At 39.6% G+C, this 23,807-nt stretch overlaps 1 protein-coding gene across 2 annotated transcripts in view; it reads right to left on the bottom strand.

The window, feature by feature from the left end:
• The window catches only part of LOC111155146 (3-hydroxyacyl-CoA dehydratase 2), a 128,221-nt gene that overhangs the window by 69,185 nt on the left and 35,229 nt on the right, over positions 1–23,807 (bottom strand). For both annotated transcript variants that reach the window (XM_022515221.1, XM_022515220.1), the window contains one exon: positions 22,949–22,967. In XM_022515221.1, coding sequence (XP_022370929.1) covers positions 22,949–22,967 — 19 coding nt within the window. The remainder of the gene's footprint in view (positions 1–22,948; positions 22,968–23,807) is intronic.

The following is a 23,807-nucleotide window of genomic DNA, read 5'->3' on the forward strand; positions in this document are numbered from 1 at the left end:
CAAGACACATATCTGGCAGTGAGGGCCAGACTAGAGTCAGCCTAGAGTCTGAGAACAGGCAATACAGAGGGAGCAAACAGGGAAGGAAGTGGGAAAAGAGAAATGGGAGAAAATGAGCAACAATGAGGTGGTAGGAGAAATAAAGGGAGGGGGAAAAGCATGAAAGAAGAGAAAGAAGGGTAAGAGAGTTTCAGGGTAGGACATGAGAGCAAAAAGAGAGGGGATAAATATAGAGGCAGAGAAATAATGTCCCCTAAAGGAAAAGAGAGAGAGTGAGCAAAAACTCAAGGCTTACCCCCAGGTTTCTGATTCCGTAACCTGTGGAAACTGGCAATGCTATGAACAGTCCAGCAGAGGACAGGAGAAAGCACACCTGGCATACAGTGATGAGTTAAGCTTTATACATGTTGAGTCTGAGGTTTCTGCAGAGTAACTAAGTGGAGATTCCAAATAGACAGCTGGGATAGAAACTCAGGAGATAGGTGTGGCCCAGAAGTGAGTATGTGGGGGCCTCTGAAGCCACAGAGAAGATAGTAGGAGGTCACACACAGAGAATGTATAAGGGAAGAAAAAGAAGGCTCAGGGCCAAAGCTGAGGGAACACTCATATTTGAGGGGCAGAGGGAGAAAGAAGAGCCCGTGTATGAGGCTAAGGACAGGAGCAGGTAGCCTAAGGCCAGCAAAAGCTGGGAGAGAGACTGGGTGGGTAGATGAGTTAGTTGCCCTACTGTGAGGGGCAGTAGGAGAAGCGTGTCGTCGGAGTGCCAGGGTTCCATCAGGCTAAGAGAGCTGAGGAAGAACTCTGTGAAGACACAGGTGAGTTTGTTTATAATAGAAAAGGGTTCTAAAATGTACTCTCACCTCCCCTGTGCTCATATACTGCTCTGATCTTACCCTTCAGGCAAAACTTGCATCACACTGTGCTCCATGCCTGTGTCCTTGGCTTGAGAAGAGGACTGGGTATTTGTATTCTCCATGTTTAGTCAGAGCAGGGCCTGGCACCCAGCAGAAACTCAATAAATGCTTGGAGGTGTTCTGAAGGGCAACTGGGAAGTATGCATCAGTGAAAGTATTAAAATGTGCTATTACTCTTAACCTATTTCTAGGAATTTATCCATAGAGACTAATCAGAGCTATTTAGCTACACATATGGTTTTAATTTGCACATTTTAAAACTACCTACATATTCAACAATCAGAGCACTAAATAAAACCACAAGACATCTCTACGACCATACTATGCATCCTTCAAATAGCTACACAGAGCAACAACACTGGATCAACAACACTGGATCAATACAGAACGTACATCCTCAGTACAACTGAAAGACTACTACAGGCACAAATCATCTGGAAGTAGAAAAACAAATATCAAATTCCAGCTGAGCTATCTTTTGAACTGCCACTGCAAACCTTTGTGGAAAGTGGGGAGTTTGGACAAAACACATGGAAAAGAGAAAAGAGGAACAGAGGGCCTAAACTTGAACTAAAATCACCACAGAAAGAGGCAGTCCACGCTAAGTACAAAAGCACTGAAAAAACACCTTGTCAGTGAGAACACCAGCTAGAGGCGAGGGGCTTACGTCCATGGGACTTGAGGGGCAGTCCCAAGAAAACACTGCTTCTGGGAAAAAATGGGTAAAAAGGGAAAGGAAAGGTGCCTTCTAGTGACCAGATGGTGAAGAAGAAAAGAGAGGAGAAAATTCAGATTCCTACAACACAAATTAGAGCTAAAACAATTTATGGGCATGCAATTTCTCCCTCTGATAACCTCCTCAAAGAAAGAAGACCCTGAGTGAAGGGGCGACACTTCACTGCATTTACAGATGAAAGTTTTCTCCAACTAGGAATCTTAAAAACGAACTCAAACTTCCAACCCATTCCACAAAGTGAAGAGATGAAAGTAATTTACAACTATGCAAAGCTATTATCAGAAGAAAACAAAAAAAGAAGATCAAAACATTTCAGCTAATGAAAATGCACTCCACAAAATCAATCACAAGGAAACTTAAACACAACACTCCAAACTGAATTAAATATGCTTAAACAAGCATTTGAGGGATATGAAAAATTATTTTTAACAAGAAGCTCAGAACCTAAGAGAACAGAAATGGACAAAAGCAGGTAGAAGCAAAACAAAAATTATTGACTCAGGACAGAATGAAAGAAAAAGACAAAATCATACCTGAAATAAAGACTAATTTCAAGGTGATCAAAGAATAGATTCAAATGAAAATTTAATAAAGCGCACTGACGAAAAGAAGCAAAGCCACCAAGAGAATGAAAATGAGGTAAGTAAAAGGGATCAGAAAAAATGTTGTTGGAACAGAGGGAAAGAAGATCCAACACAGAGACATACCCCGTTTTATTGTGTTTCACTTTATTTCACTTCACAGATGTTTTTTTTCCCACAAATTGTAGGTTTATGACAAGTTCTACTTTAAGCAAGTCTACTGGTGCCATTTTTCTGACAGCATTTCATCATTGTGTCTCTGTCATTTTCTGATAATTCTTGCAATATTTCAAACTTTTTCATTATTATTTTACTTGTTATGGTGATCTGTGATCAGTCACCTTTGATGTCACCACTGTAATAATTGTGGGGCAACATGAACAGTTGCCCATATGGCATGGCAAATTTAACTGATAAATGTTGTATGTGTTCCAACTGCTCCACTGTTGGGCCATTTCCCCGTCTCTCTCCCTGTCCTCAGGCCTCCCTGTTCCCTGAGATACAACAGTATTGAAATTAGGCCAACTAAAAACCCTACAATGACCTCTAAGTGTTCAAGAGAAAGGAAGAGTTTCTCTCTCACTTTAAAATCAAAAGCTAGAAATGATTAAGTTTCATGAGGAAGGCATCTCAAAAGCTAAGACAGACCAAAAGCTAGACCCTTGTGCCAAAGACTTAGCCAAGTTGTGAATGCAAAAGAAGAGTTCTTGAAGGAAATTAAAAATGCTACTCCAGTGAACACATGAATGATAAGAAAGCAAAACAACCTTATCACTGATAGAAAGTACAAGTGGTCTGGATAGAAGGTCAAACCAGACACAACACTCCCTTAAGCCAAAGCCTAATCCAGAGCAGGGCCCTAACTCTCTTCAATTCAAGAAAGGCTGAGAGAGGTAAGGAAGCTGCAGAAGAAAAGCTGGAAGCCAGCAGAGGTGGGTTCATGAGATTTAAGGAAGGAAGCCGTTTCCGTAACATGAAAGTGCAAGGGGAAGCAGCAGGTGTTGATGGAAAAGCTGCAATGAGTTCTCTAGAAGGTCTAGCTCAGATAACCCATGACGGTGGCCACACTAAACAACAGATGTTTCCATGTAGGTAATACAGTCTTCTGTTGGAAGAAGACAGCATTTAGGACTTTCACAGCTAGAGAAGAGAAGTCAATGCCTGGCTTCAAAGCCTCAAAGGGCTGGGTGATTCTCTTGTTAGGGGCTAATGCAGCTGATGACCTGAAGGTGAAGCCAGTGCTCATTTACCATTCCAAGATCCTAGGGCTCTTAGGAATTATGCTAAACCTGTTCTGCCTGCGTTCTATAAATGGAACAACAAAGCTTGGATGACAGCACATTTGTTTACAGCATGGTTTACTAAGTATGTCAAGCCCACTGTTGAGACCTACTTCTCAGAAAAAAAGATTTTTTTTCAAAGTGTAACTGCTCAATGACAATGTACCTGGTCATCCAAGAACCCTGAAGGAGATGAACAATGAGATTAACGTTTTCATGCCTGCTGACACAACATCTATTCTGCTGCCCATGGACCAGGGAGTAATTTTGACTTTCAAGCCTTATTTTTTAGGAAATACATTTTGTAAGACTACTGCTGCCATAGGTAGATCTGTGTCTGATAGACCTGAGCAAAGTAAATTAAAAACCTCCTTGGAGGATTCACCATTCTAGATGCCATGAGAACATTCATGATTCACGGGAAGAGGTCAAAAGAATAGCATTCACAGCAGTTTGGATGAAAGTTGATTCCAGCCCTCATGGATGACTTTGAGGGTCCAAGACTCCAGGGGAGGAAGTAGGTACGATGTGGGGGGAACAGCAAGAGAACTAGAATTAGAAGTTGGGCCTAAAGATGCTGCGATCTCATGATAAAACTTTAATGGATGAAGGAAGGGTTGCTTCTTATGGATGAGCAAAGAATGTGGTTTCTTGAGATAGAAACTAATCCTGGTGCAGATGCTGTGAAGATTGCTGAAATGACAACAAAGGGCTTAGCATATGACATAAACTTAGTTAATAAAACAGCAGCAGGGTGTGAGAGGACTGACTTCAATCCTGAAAGAAGTTCTAAGGGTAAAATGCTATCAAACAGCATCGCATGCCGCAGAGGAGCTGTTTGTGAAGGGAAGATTCAATCAGTGTGGCAAATTTCACTGTTGTCTTAATTTTAAGAAACTACCACAGCCACCTAACCTTCAGCAGCCGCCGCCCTGATCAATCAGCCGCCATCAACACTGAGGCAAGACCCTCCACCAGAAAAAAGGTTACAACTCAAATGATGGCTAGCATATTTTATCAATAAAATATTTTTACTTATTTATTTTTTAAAATATATTTTTTAAATTTATTTATTTGAGAGAGAGAGCGTGCAGAGTATGTGAAACCATGAGTGGTGGGTGGAGGGGGTGGGGGGAGCTGCAGAAAGAGAGGGAGAAGCAGCCTCCCCGCTGAGCAGGGAGGTGGCCATGGGGCTGGACTCTCGGACCGTGGGATCATGACCCGAGCTGAAGGCAGACATTTAACTGACTAAGCCACTTAGGCACCACAGCGATGAAGTATTTTTAAATTAAGGTATGTATATTGTTGTTTTAGACATAATGCTAGTGCACACTTAACTGACTCAGTACAGTGTAAGCAGAACTTTTATATGCACTGGGAAACCAAAAATTCATTTAACTCTTCTAAATTGTGATATTCACTTCAGTGCAGTGGTCTGGAACCAAACCCACAATACCTCTGAGGTATGCCTGTGCATAGATTTGGAGTCCCTGAGAAAGAAAAACAGAAAAATGGAACAGAGCTAAAATTTAAAACTATAATCCAATAAAGCTTTCCAGAAATAAAAGGCCTGAATTTACATATCAAAAGGGCATACTAATTACCTAGGGATATTGCCCTATAATGGTCAACTCTACGGCATATCCTAGTAAATGTATTAGACTTTAAATATAATGAAAAAATCCTCAGTGATGTCAGCAAGGGTAAGAATAGGATTATTCAGTGCTTATCCCCTCAGAAAAACATCTGAACAACAATCCACAAACAAAAATACCTTCACAAGAGCTGAGAATTCCAAGTGAAGGATTACAGTATCTGGCTGAAGCAGAGACATAAGAAAACATTCAATGAAGAGAATAGGAAGGGCAGTTTCACATTACCTATGTCACCCCAGTCTCAAGCCTGGGCAATACAGTGTGGAGAAAGATACCCTTTGTTGTGGGGTAGGGTGAGTGAAGTAAACACCCAACTTTATCACAGCACTAGACCTGCACCTGTGGCCCCACCTGTAGAACCCAGCACTGGACTAGGCCCATGAACTTGGGCCCAGGCTTCAGGCCCATCCCAGGGCCAGACAGGCCACTGCAGCCCCAGCTTCCAGGCTGGCCCCTGTGGACCCAGGATCCAGGCCCGACACAGCAGTCCCAGGCACCAAGCCCATTCTGGAGACCCAGATTCAGACCCATCCTAGGGTGCTCAGGCACCAGACCCACCTACCCACTAACCTAGGCATCTGGCCAGTGTGCCCGACTCCAGCAGCAAGCTCCTATACAGACCCCCATTAGTCAGCCTGCCCAGAATCTCTGACCAGGTACACTGGTAGAGGGCTTTCCCTGTCAAAGCCAGTCTATAAACACAGGAAAAAATGACTAATTCTTCAAATGCACAGACATCAATGCAAAGGGTCATGAATAATCAGAAAACACGACACCATCAAAATAACAAGATAAAGTACCAATAATTGACCCTAAAGAAATGGAGAATTATGAACTGACTGAAAAAGAACTCAAAATAATCATTACTTTAAACATAAATGGATTAAAGTCTACAATGAAAAGACAGACTGCATGGATAGAAAGAAAGATTCAACTATCTGCTGCCTACAAGAGACTTGCTTTAGCTTTAAGGGTGAGAGTGAAGGTAGATATTCCATGCAAATGGAAACTAAGAGTGCCAAAATGTATCAAATAGACTTTAAGTCAAAAACTGTCACAAGAGACAAAGACCACCATATAATGATAAAGGAATAAATTCATCAAGAAGATATAACAACTGTAAATATACGCACACCCAACATTAGAACATCTAAATATATAAAGCAAATAATAACAGAACTGGAAAGAGAAATAGATAGTAATACAGTAAGAGTAGAGGACTTCAATATCTCACTTTCAACAATGATCGATCATCGTGACAGGTATCAGTAAGAGAGCAGAGAATAGTTATAACACCGTAGACCAAATGGTCCACATATATGTATACAGAATATTCTATCCAGCAGAATACACATTCTTTGCAAAGTGCACATGGAACATTCTCCAGATTAGATCATAAGTTAGGTCACAAAACAAGTCTTAAAAATCTAAGAAGACTACAATCATATTAAGTATCTTTTTTGACCACAATGGTATGAAACTAGAAACTAGTAACTTTTACAAAAGTAAAATTGGAAAATTAGAAACCAAAATGGAAATCAAAAAATATCTTGAGTCAAATGACAATGGAAACACAACATACCAAAACTTATGGGACGCAGCAAAAGCAGTTATAAGAGAGAAGTTTATAGCAATAATGCTAATATTACAAAAGAAGATCTCGAATAAACAACCTAACTTCATGGAACCAGAAAAAGAACAAACTAAGGCCAAAGTAAGCAGTAGGAAGGAAATAATAAAGATCAGAGCAGAAATAAATGAAATAGAGACTAGAAAGGTAACACAAAAGATCAATGAAATGAAGAGTTTGTTTTCTGCAAAGATAAAATTGACAAGCTTTTAGACAGACTAAGGGAATAAAAAAGGAAACCTCAAATAAATAATATTATAAATGAACAAAGAGAAAGCACAATTGGTATAACAGAAAGATAGAGGATCATCATAAGAAAGCACGAACATTTATGTGCCAGCAAATTTGATAACCTAGAAATAATGGATAAATTCCTAGAATACTACTCATCAGGACTGAATTATATAGAAATAGAAAAATCTCAACAGACCAATAATGAGCAAAGAGAATGAATCAGTAATCAAGAACCTCCCAAAAAAGAAAAGACCGGACTTGATGGCTTGGCTGGCAAATTCTACCGAACAGTTAAAGGATAACAATACTTCTCAAATTTGTCCAAAAAACTGAACAGGAGGGAATACTTCCAAATTCATTTTATGAGGCCAGCATCATGCTGACACTAAAGCCAAGAAAGGAAACTGCAATAAAAGAAAATTACAGGCCAAAATCCCTCATGAACACAGATGTATAAATACTCAACAAAATACTAGCAAGGCAAATTCAACAGCAAAAGTGGGATTTACCTCTAGGATGAAAGAATGGTACAACAGATGCAAATCAATAAATGTGATATTAAGAAAATGAAGCATAAAAATTGTATGATAATCTCAATAGATGCAGAAAAGCATCTGACAAAATCCAAAAGCTTTTCATGATAAAAACTCTCTCAACAAATTAGGTATAGAAGAAATGTATCTCAAATAATAAAGGCAATATATGACAAGCCCACAGTTAACATCATACTCAATGGTGAAAGCTGAAAGCTTTTCCTCTAATATGAGGAAGAAGACAAAGATGCCCCTTCTTACCACTTCTATTTACTAGAGTACTAGGAAAAGCCAGAGCAATTAGGAAAGAAAAAAAATAAAAGGCATCCAAGTCAGAAAGGAAGAAGCAAAATGGTCTATGTTTGCAAACGACATGGTCTTATATATAAAAAAAAAATTTAGAGACCCTACCAAAAACCTGTTAAAACTAATAAATGAATTTAGTAAGGATGTAAGATATAAATTCAACATACAACAATCTGTTGCATTTCTATACACTAACAACAAACTATCTGAAAAAGAAATTTTTTTAAAAATCCCATTTGTAATAGCATAAAAAAACTCGGTATAATTTTAACCAAGGGGATGAAAGATCTACAATTATAAATCTATAATTTATAAAAATTATAAAACACTGATGAAAGAAATAAAGACACAAATAAATGGAAAGATATCCTATGTCTGTGGATTGGAAGAATACTGTTAAAATGTCCATACTACTCAAAGCTATCTACAAGATTCAATGCAATTCCTACCAAAATTCCAATGGCATTTTTTTTTTTTTACAGAAATAGAAAAAAAAAATTCTAAAACTTATAAGGAACCTTAAAAAGACCCCAAATAGCCAAAGCAATCCTGAGTAAAACGAACAAAGCTAGAGTTTTTTATTTCAAAATGTACTTCAAAGCTACAGTAATCAAAACATCATGGTATGAAAACAAAAACAAAACATCAGCATGGTATAGTCATATAAATAGACACATAGACCAAAGTATCAGAATAGTGAGTGAGTCCAGAAATAAAGCCATATACATATGGTCAACTGATCTTTGAAAAAGGTGCCAAGAACACACAATGGGGAAAGGATTCAGTAACAGTGTTGAGAAAATTGGATAGCCACATGCAGAAGAATGAAACTGGACCTCTATCTCACACTATACACAAAAATCAACTCATAATTAATTAAAAAGACTCAAATGTAAGATCCAAAACTATAAAGCTACTAGAAGAAAACATAGGGAAAAAGCTCCTTCACATTGATATGGACAATTATTTTTTGGATACTTTTTAGTTCCATGCAATCCCATTTGTCTATATTTTGTCACCTGTACTAAAAAGCTTCTGCACAACAAAGGAAACAATCAACAGAATGATGAGACAACCTATGAAATGAGACAATATATTTGTAAATCATACATTTGATAAGGGGTTAAGAGCCAAAATATATAAGGAACTCAAACAATTCAATACCAAGAAAACAAGTACACAATTAGAAAATGGGCATCATGTCACTTATAGGAGGAATCTAAAAGAGTTGAACTCATATAAGCGGAAAATAGAATGACAGTTGCCAAGAGCTGGGGAGATGGGGGAAATGGGGAGATATTGGTGAAAAGGTACAAAGTTTCAGATATGCAGGATGAATAAGTTCTGGAGAACTAACGTACAGCATGGTGCCTATAGTTAATAATACTATATTGTACAATTGAAATTTTCTAAGTAGATCTGAGTAGATTTTAAATGTTTTGCTACCAAAAAAACTATGTGAAATGATTAATTAGCTTAATTGTAGTAATCATTTAACAGTATATGAATATATTAAACCCTCATACTATATACCGTAAACATATACCATTTTTATTTGTCAATTATACATTAGTAAGAGTGAGAAAAAAAATTCTTAAGGCTTTCAGGGAAAAAGACCAAATAACTTAAAAGAGCAAAATAATTAGTTGGCATCAGACCACTCAAGAGAAACATACAGGCAAGGCAATAATGGAGCAGCATTTTTAAGAAATCCAAGAGAAGAAAATTGTGAACTGGTGATTATACATCTAAACCGGTCCTCCAAATATCAAGGCTACAGAAAAAGTCTTAAGCATGTACAAGCTAGAGGAATACTGTGCCCACAAGCCTTTCTTGAGAAGCTACTTTTTGGGAAGGGCAATCTGACACCAGCCCTGAGCGTTCCTGCACATTTCTGTTGGGTAAGCCAAAAAGGAAAGGCTCTGAAGGCTTTCTACCCAGGTCGCTTCTTACGTTCTTGTCTGCATGGAGTACCTGTGAGGAGTAAGGAAGCATCTATTCAAAAGCAAAGAGCAAGCTGCTTCCACTCACTATGAAACCAGTAAATTCCCAAGCTCCATGTTCCTCCACTGCGTGCTCTTCGTAGCCACTGGTCACAAACGAGCCTCCTGGCTTACGAGTGGGGTGCTAACTGAGACAGCCCTCACAGTCCCTGACACTGCTAGAGGTGAGTTTCCTCCAACTAAAAGGTGACAGGACAATGAGTATTTAGCATATTTAAGAACAGATAAGACCAAGACAAAGGGGAAGACAAGGCAGAAGAAATATAGATATATATCCCATGTTTAGACAAAGCAAAAATAATGTAATTTAAAAAGCTGGGAGAAGAAAGGAGTGGGAAAGATGGAAAGACAGAGGCCAGAGGCAGGGGGCAAGACACAGCTTTATAAATTGAGAAACGAGGTCACAGAAGTATAAATAAGAAAACAGAGAACGAGGGGCACGTGGGTGGCTCAGTCAGTTACGTCAGTTAAGCAGCTGCCTTCAGTTCAGGTCATGATCATGGGATCTAGTCCCTAACCGGGCTACTTGCTCAGCAAGGAGCCTGCTTGTTCCTCTGCTGCTCTGCCTGCCACTCCCCCTGCTTGTGCTCTCTCTCTGTCTTTCCGGCAAATAAATAAAATCTTAAAAAAAAAAAAAAAAAAAAGAAAGAAAACAGAGAACGAAGGGCCTTTAAGAAGGTATAAACACAGGGTCACCTGGGTGACTCAGTCAGTTAAGCAGATGACTCTTGATTTCAGCTCAGGTCATGATCTCAGGGTCATAAGATGGAGCCCCACATCAGGCTCTGTGCTGAGCATGGAGCCCGCTTAAGATTCTCTTTCCCTCTACCTTCTGCTCATATGCTCTCTCTCTCTCTGTCAAATAAAGAAATCTTAAAAAAAAAAAAAAGGTATAAATGCAAAGGTAACTATTACAACAAAACCTTCTAAACACTAAAGCAAATAAAAGAACAAAAACAAAGCAAACACATCATGTAGGTAAACGTAGCAAATATTACATGAGATATGTGGCAATCATAACTTCAGTGTGACAGAGTAAGTCCAAATATCTCTCATAACAGTAACTTATCAAAGGAAAGAGATTTTCAGACCGGCTCACAAAACAAGACTCAACCTCTGATTAATACAAAATGATACAGAAAGGCTGCAAAAGAAGACATTTTTTAGTGCTAAAGGTCACAATTCATAATGAAGATTTAACAGTTACATGCATCAAAGGTAGTTTAGCAAAGGTAGTTGCTAAAGCAGAAGCTATAGGAGAAAGAAGGAAAATCAGAAACATATTAATAATTAGAGGTTTTAATATTCTCAATCTCAGAGCAAAACAGATCATGTAGACAAAGAATAAGGATACAGAAGATCTAAAAAGAAAAAATTCCCAAGTGACCTTATGTATAAATACTGAATTTTACACCTTGATAGTAAATATGAAGTAGGAAGAGTGTATTTCTTCAAAATTGGTTGTGGAGAAAAACTGATCTGGCAATTATTTTATTTTATTTTTTTATTAAGTAAAGAACATCATGAATGTCAAACTGGAAGTCCTAGCTACTGCAGTTAAGAAAAACCAACAAACCCTGTAAAGTATACAGATTGGAAATGAAGAAATAAAATTGTTTTCATTCACAGATGACATGACTGTCTATGCAAAAAGTCCCCAAAAATCTATAAAATCACTCCTGGAACAAATAAAAAAACATAGCGAGATTGCAGGGTACGAGGCTAATATAGGAAAGTCCACTGCTTTCATACATACTAGCAGTGAACAACTGTAATTTGAATTTAAAAGGGCCATTTATAATAACATCAAAAAAAGGAAATACTTAGGTATAAATCTAACAAAACAATTTGTATGCAGAAAGCTACAAAACAATGATGAAAGAAATCAAAGAAAAACTAAACAAATGAAGAGGTATTCCCTATTTGTGAACCAAAAGACTCAGTATTCTTAAGATATCAGTTCTTTCCAACTTGATCTACAGATTCAACACAATCTCATACAAATTCTCAGGAATCTATTTTGTAGAAATTAACATACTGATTCTAAAGTTTACATAGAAAAGTAAAAGACCCATACAATACTGAAGAAAGAACAAAGCTGGCGGAATTATACTACTGAATTTCAAGATTTACTATAATCAAGACAGTGTGCTATAGACAAAATAATAAGACGCAGATCAAGAGAATACAACAGAGAGCCCAGAAATAGACCAATACAAATACAATCAACTAATATTTGACAAGAGCACAAAGATAATTCAATGGAGCAAGGATAATCTTTTTAACAAGTAGTACTAAAACAACTGCACATCCATATGCAAAAAAAAAAAAAAAAAAAAGAACCTGGACATAGACTAGGTGTCTTTTACAAAAATTAACTCAAAACAGATCACAGACCTATCTGTAAAATGCAAAACTATAAAATGTCTCGAAGAAAACCTACATGAACTTGGGTTTGGTGATGAATTTTTAGATACAACATCAAAGGCAAGATCTATGAAAACACAACAGTAGTTAAACTAGACTTTATTAAAATTAAAAACTTGTGGAGTGCCTGGGTGGCTCAGTTGGTTAGCATCTGCCTTCAGCTCAGGTCATGGTCCTGGAGTCATGGGTTCGGCCCCCACATTGGGCTCTCTGCTCAGTGGAGAGCCTGCCTCTCCCTCTCCCTTCGCCTACCATTCCCCCTCCTCACTCTCTCTCTTTCTCTCAGTCGAATAAATACATACAAATATTTAAAATTTAATAAATAAATAAATAGAATTAAAAACTTGTGCTTTGTGAAAGACTCTATTAAGAGAATGAAGAAAAAAGTCACAGACTGGGAGAAAATATTTGCTAAATATATATCTACATATGTACCCAAAATATAATAATGCTTTTTTTTTTTTTAAGATTTTATTTATTCACTTGACTGACAGAGCACTAGCAGGCAGAGCAGCCAGCAAAGGGAGAGGGAGGAGCAGGCTCCCTGCTGAGTGGAGAGCCTGACATCCCAGGACCAGAGGATCATGACCTGAGCTGAAGGCAGACACTTAACTGAGCCACCCAGGCACCCCTATAGTAAGAGTTCTTAAATCTCAACAAGAAAACAGATGACCCAATTACAAAATGGGCAAAAGATCTGAATAGATACCTCATCAAAAAACACACATAGATTGTAAATAATACGAAAAGATATGCAATATCATCTGTCATTCAAGAAATGAATATTAAAACAAAAGATACCATTACATACATATTGGAATAGCTAAAACCCTACTAATAAAACAATACTAATTGCTGGCAATGATGCAGAGCAATGGGCACTTTCATTACTGATGGGAATGTTAAGTGGCACTGCCATTCTGGAAGACAATTTGGCAGATTCCTACAGAGTTAAACACAGTCCTATGACACAATCTACTGATTTGAAAACGCAAAAATTATTTTTTTGTGTGTACATGAAACCAGCACATGAATATTTACAACATCTTTATTCATAATCATCCCAAATTGGAAGCAACCAAGATGTCCTTCAATAAATGAATGGATAAACAAACCTGTACATCCATACAACGGAATACTATTCAGAGATCAAAAGGAATGAGCTATTAAGCCATACAAAGACATGGATAAATCTTAAATGCAGATTGTTAAAAGAACATAGTGAGATAGAAACTATTATTGACAGAAAAAAATTACTGGAAAGACATTTGCCATGAATGGAGAAGAAAACAATCCTCTCTCAGGAAAGCTGTACAGAGCTATAAAAAAAAGACATACCACTTTCATACAAATATTCCTAAGTATTCTTGCTCCATTTATCATTATTTATTTAGCCATTCAACTCCTGCCACAGAGTCATAAATCAAATAATTCTTTTGCTAAAGAGAACTCAAACTTTCCCCTTTTGGCTCAATGGAATTTACTCAACTCAGTCACTAGATGGTGTTTCCAGCTTCCTTGAACTAAACTTGCTTTTGAAGCTAAGAACATAAATGAAAGGTTTATCGACTTTAGACTGTCTCAAGCCATCTCACCAAAGAACTTCTGAGAAAAAAATTCTTCTTTTAGCCTGGCTTTTAATGAAGCAAATTAAGTTTATTTTTAATTTTAAAGATAGTATGGGGGGCGCCTGGGTGGCTCAGTGGGTTGAGCTGCTGCCTTCGGCTCAGGTCATGATCTCAGGGTCCTGGGATCGAATCCCGCATCGGACTCTTTGCTCAGCAGGGAGCCTGCTTCCCTCTCTCTCTCTCTCTCTCTCTCTCTGCCTGCCTCTCCGTCTACTTGTGATCTCTCTCCGTCGAGTAAATGAATAAAATCTTAAAAAAAAAAAAAAGATACTATGGTGCCTTAAAAAAATATATTTATATGATAATTTCCTTCAGGGTAATGAAGAAAGTTCCAGTTTTTCATTACCTCTGATATCCAGAAAAACATCCATTTCTCTTTTTTTCTGGTACTTGATCATTCCTCAGTTTTAGCTATTGATTCATTACTATCTATTTTTATTAGAAGTCCTCCAGAAGATCTGCCAAGAGAAAAATCTCCTTACTGATACAAGGGTACCATCTAGTGATAACTATGGGTAAATGCATACCATAGAAAATGTGTGTGCTCATCTCCTATTTCAATTCTGCTTCAAGATGTGGCTTTCAAAATGCATCGAGCGGAAAAATTCCTGAAACTACAGTGCTTGAAACAGTACTGTTGAAATAGTTTCCTAATACTAATACATAGGTACATTGAAAGATCTAGCCTACCCTTCTTTTCTATCACTACTCAGATAACTGAAATTCATCTCTGAAGCTACATTAGTTTCATGGAATGTCAGAACATCAAGTTACAGGGAATGTTAGAAATAATCTGTTACCTAGTTCAACCCCTAGTTTTCAGATGTGAAAACTAAAATCTAAAGAGAGGACACCCGACTTGCCACAAAACTAGTAGAGTTTCCAGTAGGCCTGGTTTGCCTTAGCCTGGTTCCTGAAGGACCGGATGCTACAATATTATCTTCCAGAGAAGATACTTTAAATATCTCAGAAACAGGTTTCTATTCAAACCTAACCCCTAGTTGTTCCTACAAGGATGGCAGAGGGTAAAATTCCCCAATCAGGGCTCTCTTCATGGCTTTCCCTTCTGAACCCTGACGGGGCACAGAAGCCCTCAGAGATCAAGTTTTGCCTACCGATCATCAAGGCAGGAGCTGCTACAGCTCACTGAGTGCTGGCCACATGCCAGGCAGTGCACGTGAGCTCTGGATTAAGTCTCCCACCTGCCCTGCTCAGGCACTTTGGTCTCCTAATGAACACGCTCTATTTCTCCTTTCCCTTCATCTCGGTACATTCACACGGAGCAAGGAACAACAGACGGAGCTGGGTGTTCCAGGCAGAGACTGCACGTACAAAATTATGGAGGTGTGAAAACACAAAGTTTATTCAGAGAACAAGTGTTTTAGCTTTGGGCACCAGGAGTAGAAGTTGCAGGTGCTAAAACTATCTGTCCTTCCTTCACTTCCTCTCTGGAGGGGACGAGGCAAAATTTGATCAGGAGGCAACAGAATGAATGAAGAGCCAAGGCAGAAGGAGACCAAGCTAGGCTGGTGTGTAGGGCTTGACTGATGTGGGAAAGATTATGGTTTGACCATGGCCATATGGTCTTCATATAGGCTCTGGATGTCAGGACATTGAGAAATGACTGTACCTAACAAGTGACAAAGGCAGAATTGTGAAGATGTGAGGGTTGACTTTGGCAACCTCCTATCCCGGTCTCTAACCCTCCTGCTGCTCCACAGAACTCTCCAGGGGGGGGTGCCTTAGAAGCCTCCAGGCAGGGGAGACAGGATAGCCTGCTGGGAAAGGTTAAGTCCATTTTCCCCACCTCTAAAGGGCTCCTTCTCCCCTTTGTTACTGCCACCATGAAACATGCCTTCAGGCAGTTTAGTGAATCTGAACCTGAATCTAATTCTGAAATATTTTTATTCACTTTTGTGAGGGCATCAGAAAAATGGGCTGGAGAGGGGTGGGGGGTTCCCAAGGTTGAGCACACAAAGAACAGGGTAGAAGACAGCAACTGTGTGACTGTGTCACCTCCCAGTAACAAAAGGGGAGGTAGATGACAGGATCTAGAGTTTGTACTTTGGGGATCTGGGTATTTTTATACTGTCTGTATTTTGATACGCATTCCCTTTCTTTTCTTCTTCGCTATTTGGTGAAGTTCATTTAAAAAATGTCAACTAGGGGGTGCCTGGGTGGCTCAGGGGGTTAAGCCTCTGCCTTCGGCTCAGGTCATGATCTCAGGCTCCTGGGATTGAGTCCCACATTGGGCTCTCTGCTTGGCAGGGAGCCTGCTTCCTCCTCTCTCTCTCTGCCTGACTCTCTGCCTCCTTGTGATCTCTCTCTGTCAAATAAAGAAATAAAATCTTAAAAAAAAAAAAAAGTCAACTAGGGGTGTCTGGGTGGCTCAGTGGGTTAAAGCCTCTGCTTTCCGCTCAGGTCATGATCCCAGGGTCCTGGGATCGAGCCCCACATCGGGCTCTCTGCTCAGCAGGAGGCCTGCTTCTCTTCCTCTCTCTGCCTGCCTCTGCCTACTTGTGATCTCTGTCTGCCAAATAAATAAATAAAATCTTAAAAAAAAAATGTCAACTAACCTAAGTGGAACCAAAGAAAGCAGTTTTAATTCACAGCCATACCCCTGTGGACTGGGCAGGTATAGGGATGGAAAGGAAATTCCAGGTATGCGAATCCGGAGGAATTATCCTTCCCCTCCAGGATGCTTTCTTTCCAAAATTCTCTTCCACTATAATAATATGGAGGGTTCTGGGTCTGGTTTTAATAATATGTGGTGACAGTTCCCCCTCACTATACTGCACTGTAAGTAACCGCTAAAAGTTTGACCCTTTCAAAGTGGGGAGGGGGGGTAGAAGTGTTATAGTTTAATGAGGATTTAATTCACTCTAATTGGTGGAAGGGAAAAGATTTCTAATAGGAGATGTGGTCTTTGGTGCTCATCTCCCCAGTAGCTGCTCCTTTTCCTCCCTGGCACCATTTGTTACCTAATAAAGTCAGGTGTGAAGCCACATCCTACCTACTAATATTAATACAATTGCAAATTTCTTAAAATTCACTTTTTAAAAATAAGTAAATAAAAGAAAAAGTGTCATTAGTTTGAGAGAGGAGTGCAAGCTGTCCCATACAGTAAATATTTGAAATCACAGATCCAGAATATCTTAGTAAAAAGGCTCTGTCTTTGTCTGTTGAGGTTATCAAAGTGCTAATACTCAACATTAGACATAATACCCTCTGGGCTATGACTGAGTTTGTTTTACACTTTTCAATCAGAAGACAACTTCCAAAGTTATTGATATTGAAAGTATAATTTCTGACATGAAGGTTAAAACCAGTGCACCATGTCTCACCAAGAGTATCTTCAGCTCCAGTTCCTCTACCTCTACTTTCCATCCCAACAAAAAAGGAGAAGCACCCGCCAGAGTTAGCTGAGAGCCCACCCCATGTCCCATATACCTCTTCCAAATCTAATCTGAAGCACAACATTGGAAAACAGGTAATGACTTCCTTCAGCACAAACTGGCCCACATGAATAAAGAAACCAGAACTATTCTCTATGGCCTTATAAAAGACAGGTCTCAAGTGGTTTTTTGTCGTTGTTGTTGTTGTTTTTAATTTCTCATTTCCAAAAAGAAAAATGTTGCATAAACATAAAGCACTACAGACCTTGGGTTGAGGGCTGCAACCACAACATTTAAGAAATACTTGTCTCAGAGAAAAGCAAATACTGCATTATCTCACTCATATATGGAATCTGAAAAAAAGAAACCCCAAACCAAACCCACAGATAGAGGACAGACTGGTGGTGGCCAGAGGGTGGGGGTGGAGGAAATGGGTGAAGGCGGTCAAGAGACGCAAACTTCCAGTCAGAAGATAAGTAAGTCCTGGAAAAGTAATGTATACCATGGTAACTATAGTTAGTACTGTATTTTACATTTGAAAATTACTAAGAGAGTCATCTTAAAAGTTCTCATCACAAGAAAAAGAGCTTATAACTATGTGAGGTTATGGGCATGAACTAAATTTATTGCGGTCATCGTTTGGCAATGTATACATTTATCAAATCATTATGTTGTACATCTAAAACAAATACAGTGTTAGATATCAATTATATCCTACTTAAAAAAAGAATATATCCCCAATACATGTTCAAAACCACCCCCCCAACCCCAAAAAAGAACTCTTGTCTCTACATTACCAATGGAGAACAAACCACCAACTCTGAAATAATTGGGGCATGGGAAACCTTTTGCATGGACAGAAGGCTTGACTTTTCACAGAAATGAGCCCCTCAGACAGAATTTTTACTTATTGTTTCTGGAAGCTATGTTTACCCAGTTGCATTGTCACAACTATGAACTAGAAGCAGCTCTAACTTATACTAGGAATAAGTGGTCCTGAAGCACTCACTTACATAGAAATTTTAATTTAAGAAAACTAAGAATATGGAAAAGTTATGCTTATATAAATATTAAATATCACATTATGGACAGTAACTCAATGTTGCTTTAGTTAATAATCACAGATCCCATTTTGGGGGGGCAGTTTTCAGCATTGCCATGTTTTAGGCACTATGCTAAGTATTTCTCATGCATGTCCCTTTCATTTGCACAATGACCCTATGAGGTGGGCACCATCCCCCTCTAGTCGATGAAGAAACAAGGTGCAGAGCAACTGAGTCACTTCCTGAAGTCACACCACTAATAATTAACCAGGTCTGACGAAGGTCCAGACTTTTCACCTATAGTGCATAAACTAAACAGTCTGTAAAATCGGGCTCCAAAACAAGTTTTTTGTTTTGTTTTGTTTAAGATTTTAATTATTTATTTGACAGAGACACCGAGAGAGGGAACACAAGCTGGGCGAGGAGAGGGAGAAACAGGCTCCCCTCTGGGCAGGGAGCCCAATGCGGGGCTCGATCCTAGCACCCTGGGATTATGATCTGAGCCGAAGGCAGATGCTTAATGACTGAGCCACCCAGGCGCCCCATTCTTATTTTTTAAAAGAACTGAAAGCACTTTGAAACAAGTGTTGGAAAATGTCACCAGGATTTGGTAAGATTATGATCAAATGTTCACTGAGCTCCCAGTAGGCATCCTGTATTGCTAGATTCTGGGATACAGAAATCAATAAGAAATAGTTCTCATTTCTCAAAAAATTCAGTGATGTTGGTGGGGGACACAGGTACAGTGACAGACCATAATACATGACAGAAAGTATAACAACAGGGAGATACAGGATATTACAGAAAGATGAGGAATGGTACTTAATCTAGCCAGCGTGTGGCAGGAAGTTTACTGGAGGAAGAATGGTGAAGAGTTGCCAGCCGAAGAGGGTGGGCTGCTCATCCCAGACAGAGAGCAGAGCCTGGCATGGACTAGAGGCAGGAAGTAGGGCAATAGTACGGTAACAGGCGAGACTTGCAAAAAGGTCCGGGTGGTTGAAGCACGGAGTGAGAGGCAAGGCACAGGTAAGGCTGGGGAGGCGGGCAGGGTCCAAATCATGAAGAAATTGAAATGAGTGAAGGGTTTTAAGCAGGGAAACAAGCTCAGAATTATCCTTTAGGGGCACCTGGGTGGCTCAGTGGGTTAAGCCTCTGCCTTCGGCTCACATTATCTCAGGGTCCTGGGATCGAGCTCCACATCAAGCTTTCTACTCCGCAGGGAGCCTTTTTCCCCCTCTCTCTCTGCCTGCCTCCTTGCCTACTTGTCATCTCTCTCTCTGTCAAATGAATAAGTAAAATCTTTAAAAGAAAAAAAAAAAAAGAATTATCCTTTAACTAAATTAAATCCCTCACGGGCTATGTGAAGTATGGGCTTAGAGTCACACAGCCCAAGGTTCAACTCCTGGCTCTACAGCTTATTAACTGTGAACTTTGGCAAGATACAAAACCTTCTAAGGGGGTGCCTGGGTGGCTCAATTGGTTAAGCATCTGCCTTCAGCTCAGGTTGTGATCTCAGGGTCCTGGGATTGAGCTCACTGGGGAGTATGCTTCTCCTTCTCCCTCTCCCCACTGCTTTTGCTTGTGTTCTCTCTCGCAAATAAATAAATAAAATCTTAAAAAAAAAAATTAAACCTCTAAGCTTTAGTCTTGTCACCTGTAAAATGGGGGGGGGGGTAAATGAGGTAACGAATATAAAGCACTGGAACACAGTAAATGCTCCATAAAGGGGAGCTCTTATTATCGCTGATAATATTAAAAGACTAGAAGTTCAGGGAGACCCATAAGGGAGCCTAGATGAGGCACACTGAGGCCCTGAATAGCAATGAAAAAAACTGGACAATCTCAAACAGATGCAGGAAACAGAAATGATAAAATGTGATGACCACCTGGCTACGGGAGTAAGGGTGTGAGGGGAGGAAGAGTGGTCAGTGAGCTCTAGGTCTAGGTTGGGTGACTAAAGGCCGGTGCCTGGTGGTGCCCCTGACAAAGAGAGTTAGGGAGGCAGAACAAGCCTGAGAATCTGACTTATATGGAGGAGGAAGTGTGTGTTTGGAAGTAGACAGCCAGCAGGCAAAGGGATGATCCGGAGTCTAGGGTGCAGAGGAGGCTTGGAGCTAAAAGAAGGGGGTGTCACAAGTATCTCACAGCATGGGAAGAGAAGAGATCACCCACAGAGGGCATATTCAGTCAGAAGAGCAAAGAGTTAGGCCAGGCTCTCGGAAAACCCACAGTGAAGAGTCAAGGAGAGAAAGAAAAGCCCCCAAAGAAAGAAGAGAACCATAAAGTACAAGAAGAGCCACAACAGCTCAGTGTAATGGAAACTGAAGGAGCAGGACCTAATGGAGGGAGTCATCAGTAGTGCCCATGTAGTCGAGAAGTTCAGTAAGTTCCAAACATCCTCAGAATTTAGCAGAAACTGTTGCTGATTTTAGACCAAAGGGCACTTTTACTAGGACAAGGAGATACAACTGCTGGTCTAAGGTATTAACGGGAGTGAGGAAGTGGAAAGCGTCCACCGCAAATCTGGTAAAAGGGATAGAGAGGAATTAAGTAGTGGTAAGAGAGGAATGTAGGGTCAAAGATTAGGTTACAAATTATTTTTAGGATGGCGTACCCTGAGCATTTTGTGAGAAGGAAAAGGTGGATGACAGAGAGTGATGATGCGGGAGAGAGAATCACTGACAGAGCAAGGTCCTTGAGGAATTAAAAAGGAATTTTTAAGTATCCACTATGTGTCCAGGCACCATGCTAGGTCCTGGGGACACTTGTCCACAAACTGTCAGAGCAGAGTGTGGCATGAACACCAATCTGGAGCGCATCTGTCCAGAGGAGCTCAGAAGGGGGCCCATCTGACTGGGGCTTTCCTAAACCCAAGCTTGTGCCTGCTCACCTTTCTACTCTCATTGTCCAACCCCGTGTCTGGCACCAACCTGCCAGGCATTCGGTAATGTTCCTGATATGAATGAATACATAGACTGGTCAGAAACTTTATTTCTAGGGGCAGAAATTTTATAAAGAGGTATGAAAATACATTCTAAGAAAAAGGAAATTGGGGCACTAAAATATAATAAAACATGAATTAAAATGTAGCACACATGCTCAGAAAACATGCATCTACAGACAGCTGAAGGTTAGGAGAATGGGGAGAATGGAGCACAAGGTTTAATCACATGGAAAAGGCCTGAAATGGTTCTAGGACTCTCTCTGGCCAAATGTACCCCTTAATCTGCAAGCTTATGCTTAAAATTTATTTAACCATCTAAGAAGGGACAAAACTGTTCATCTCAAAATTGCAGATAAAGGATTAAAAAGGAAACGTGTGTGAAATGATACATCAGCTAAAACCACTTTACTGGTTATGTGACACAGCCCAGGTTCCATAACCTCTGAGAAAACAGACCGTGTGGCAGATGAAATCCCAAGCCCTTTTCAAATCTCTTGCTCAAAGGTTCTAAAGCAATGCTTCTTAGCCTTTTGGGGATCACATACTCCTGTGGGAACCTAATGAAAGCTACATATTCTACCCAGCCACCCCTCAAATAAATATAGATACAAGCACACAAAATTCCGCAAATCATGAGAAACCCCTGACTATAGACCTTCTTCCTAGCAGGAAATAAGCCGAGGTGCAGCTGTTTACAATGAAGATGCTTTGTCTTCCTTAAAATTAATGGAACCAGGTATCAGAGTGACCCTGCAAGACCTACAGGGGGTAGTTTGCTGCGTGTCCACCTATGTGTCCTTCTGAACCAAGCCTCCTCATCTCTAAACTCCACAGTGCCAAGCGCTGTGCCCTGAATATAGTAAGTACCCACTTAATTTGTGAATTAAGTCGAAAGAATCAAACATGGTTCTGGAGTTTTCAGACATTCGGTGCTTCCTGAGGTCAACTGCAAATCCTCCCTTTCAGAGACAAGTCTAAACTCACAGAAACCACCATGGGCTTATTCTACAAAATCTGTCAAATTTCAGGAACTGATTTCTATTTGATTAGAAGGGTTTAGCCCACCCCAGACAAGGAAGCTGTACCTCAGTTCTGAAGCAGAATTTGATGACCCACCTCTTCCCCTCCCAAAGAAAACACACTTATTTGCTTTTTGTAGAAATTCCTAACGTTTATATAACTCTTTATACTTAGATTTTTCCAATCCCTCTTACCTTCATTCAGTATTCATTTGGGAAATGGCAATATATGTAGTACTCCATTTTAAACATAAGAAAAGAGCATATAATATTTAAGTGATCACAGAGAGGGCTTTCCACATAGCCCAGAACAAGGACCCCAAGCCACATTTTAAAGAATATGCTAGTGCTTCTGTCATCCTTATAACAAGGTGAGAGGGGCCTCTTTACATTGACAGAATGAAACACCTGTGACATTTAATAAATTGTTCAACGATAACACCTAGTAGTACCTGTCATTTAAGAAACCAAAAGCCATGCCAATGTAAACAATTTTATATACAATGATTAAATAGCTTTGTTTTTTCAATATTCAGTCATAATCAAATTGACCTATTATTTATGACTTTTTAAAAAAGCAGAGCCTACTGTATATAGTAGGGGGAAAATTCCATACTTACCTACTGCACAATGTAAAATCTAGAGAAAAAAAGGTGGGGGGGGAAGAATTAGTAAAGATCAATAACAACATATAGTTCCTATAAACTTTTCAGTATTAGACTTAAAAAACACACATTTCATTTTTAAACTTGGTTATTTAACAAAATGTACATTCTTATTTATTTTTGTTGTTCCTTTTTAGTTTGTGAATCTGTGGAAGATTTCCTAAGAAATAAATCTTACCCAGTAGTCTACCAGACGTCATGAATCTCTTTTACAATCATAAACTTCTAAGAGCAATAGGTATCCCTCTTCCATGGCCCATATTCTACAGAACAGAACGGTCACAGACTACAAAACACAGAGTCAGAAGAGCCTTTGTTGGCTCTTCTTACCGGGCAGGCCCTTCAATGCAGATATTCATTCAACCTACAAAGCTCACAGTGAGACTCCATCTTGTCTCACTTGGTGACCTCATTACAGGCATTTTCCCAGTCCAATATGTGACCCTAGATTTCTTCATGCTCCAGGCCCACACTGCAAACTGGCTTTGGACATCTCCATCTAGGTGTACTAGCAGCACCTCAAACATGGCATGCCTCTTCAAGAAACTCCCCTTTCCTTCCCTCATACTTGCTATGCTTTTTGATCATCAACCTCCCAGTCTCCCAAGTTCAGCTGTTCTCTTGTTCCCTGACCTACAAGTCCTACTAGTTTCTAAGTCCTACCAATACTTCTGGCATCAGTCTTCCCTGTTTTCATTTCCAGTGCCTTGGATGAGACTGCTACCTCCTTTCCTTCTCAGTGGTCATCCAAGTGGCTAATTAGGTTATTGTAAATTATCTTCTAATCCATCCTGTATATGGCATTGCTTTAACC

The sequence above is a fragment of the Enhydra lutris genome, unplaced genomic scaffold, assembly GCF_002288905.1.
Source record: "Enhydra lutris kenyoni isolate GAN:26980312 unplaced genomic scaffold, ASM228890v2 scaffoldscaffold39, whole genome shotgun sequence".
NCBI lineage: Eukaryota > Metazoa > Chordata > Mammalia > Carnivora > Mustelidae > Enhydra > Enhydra lutris.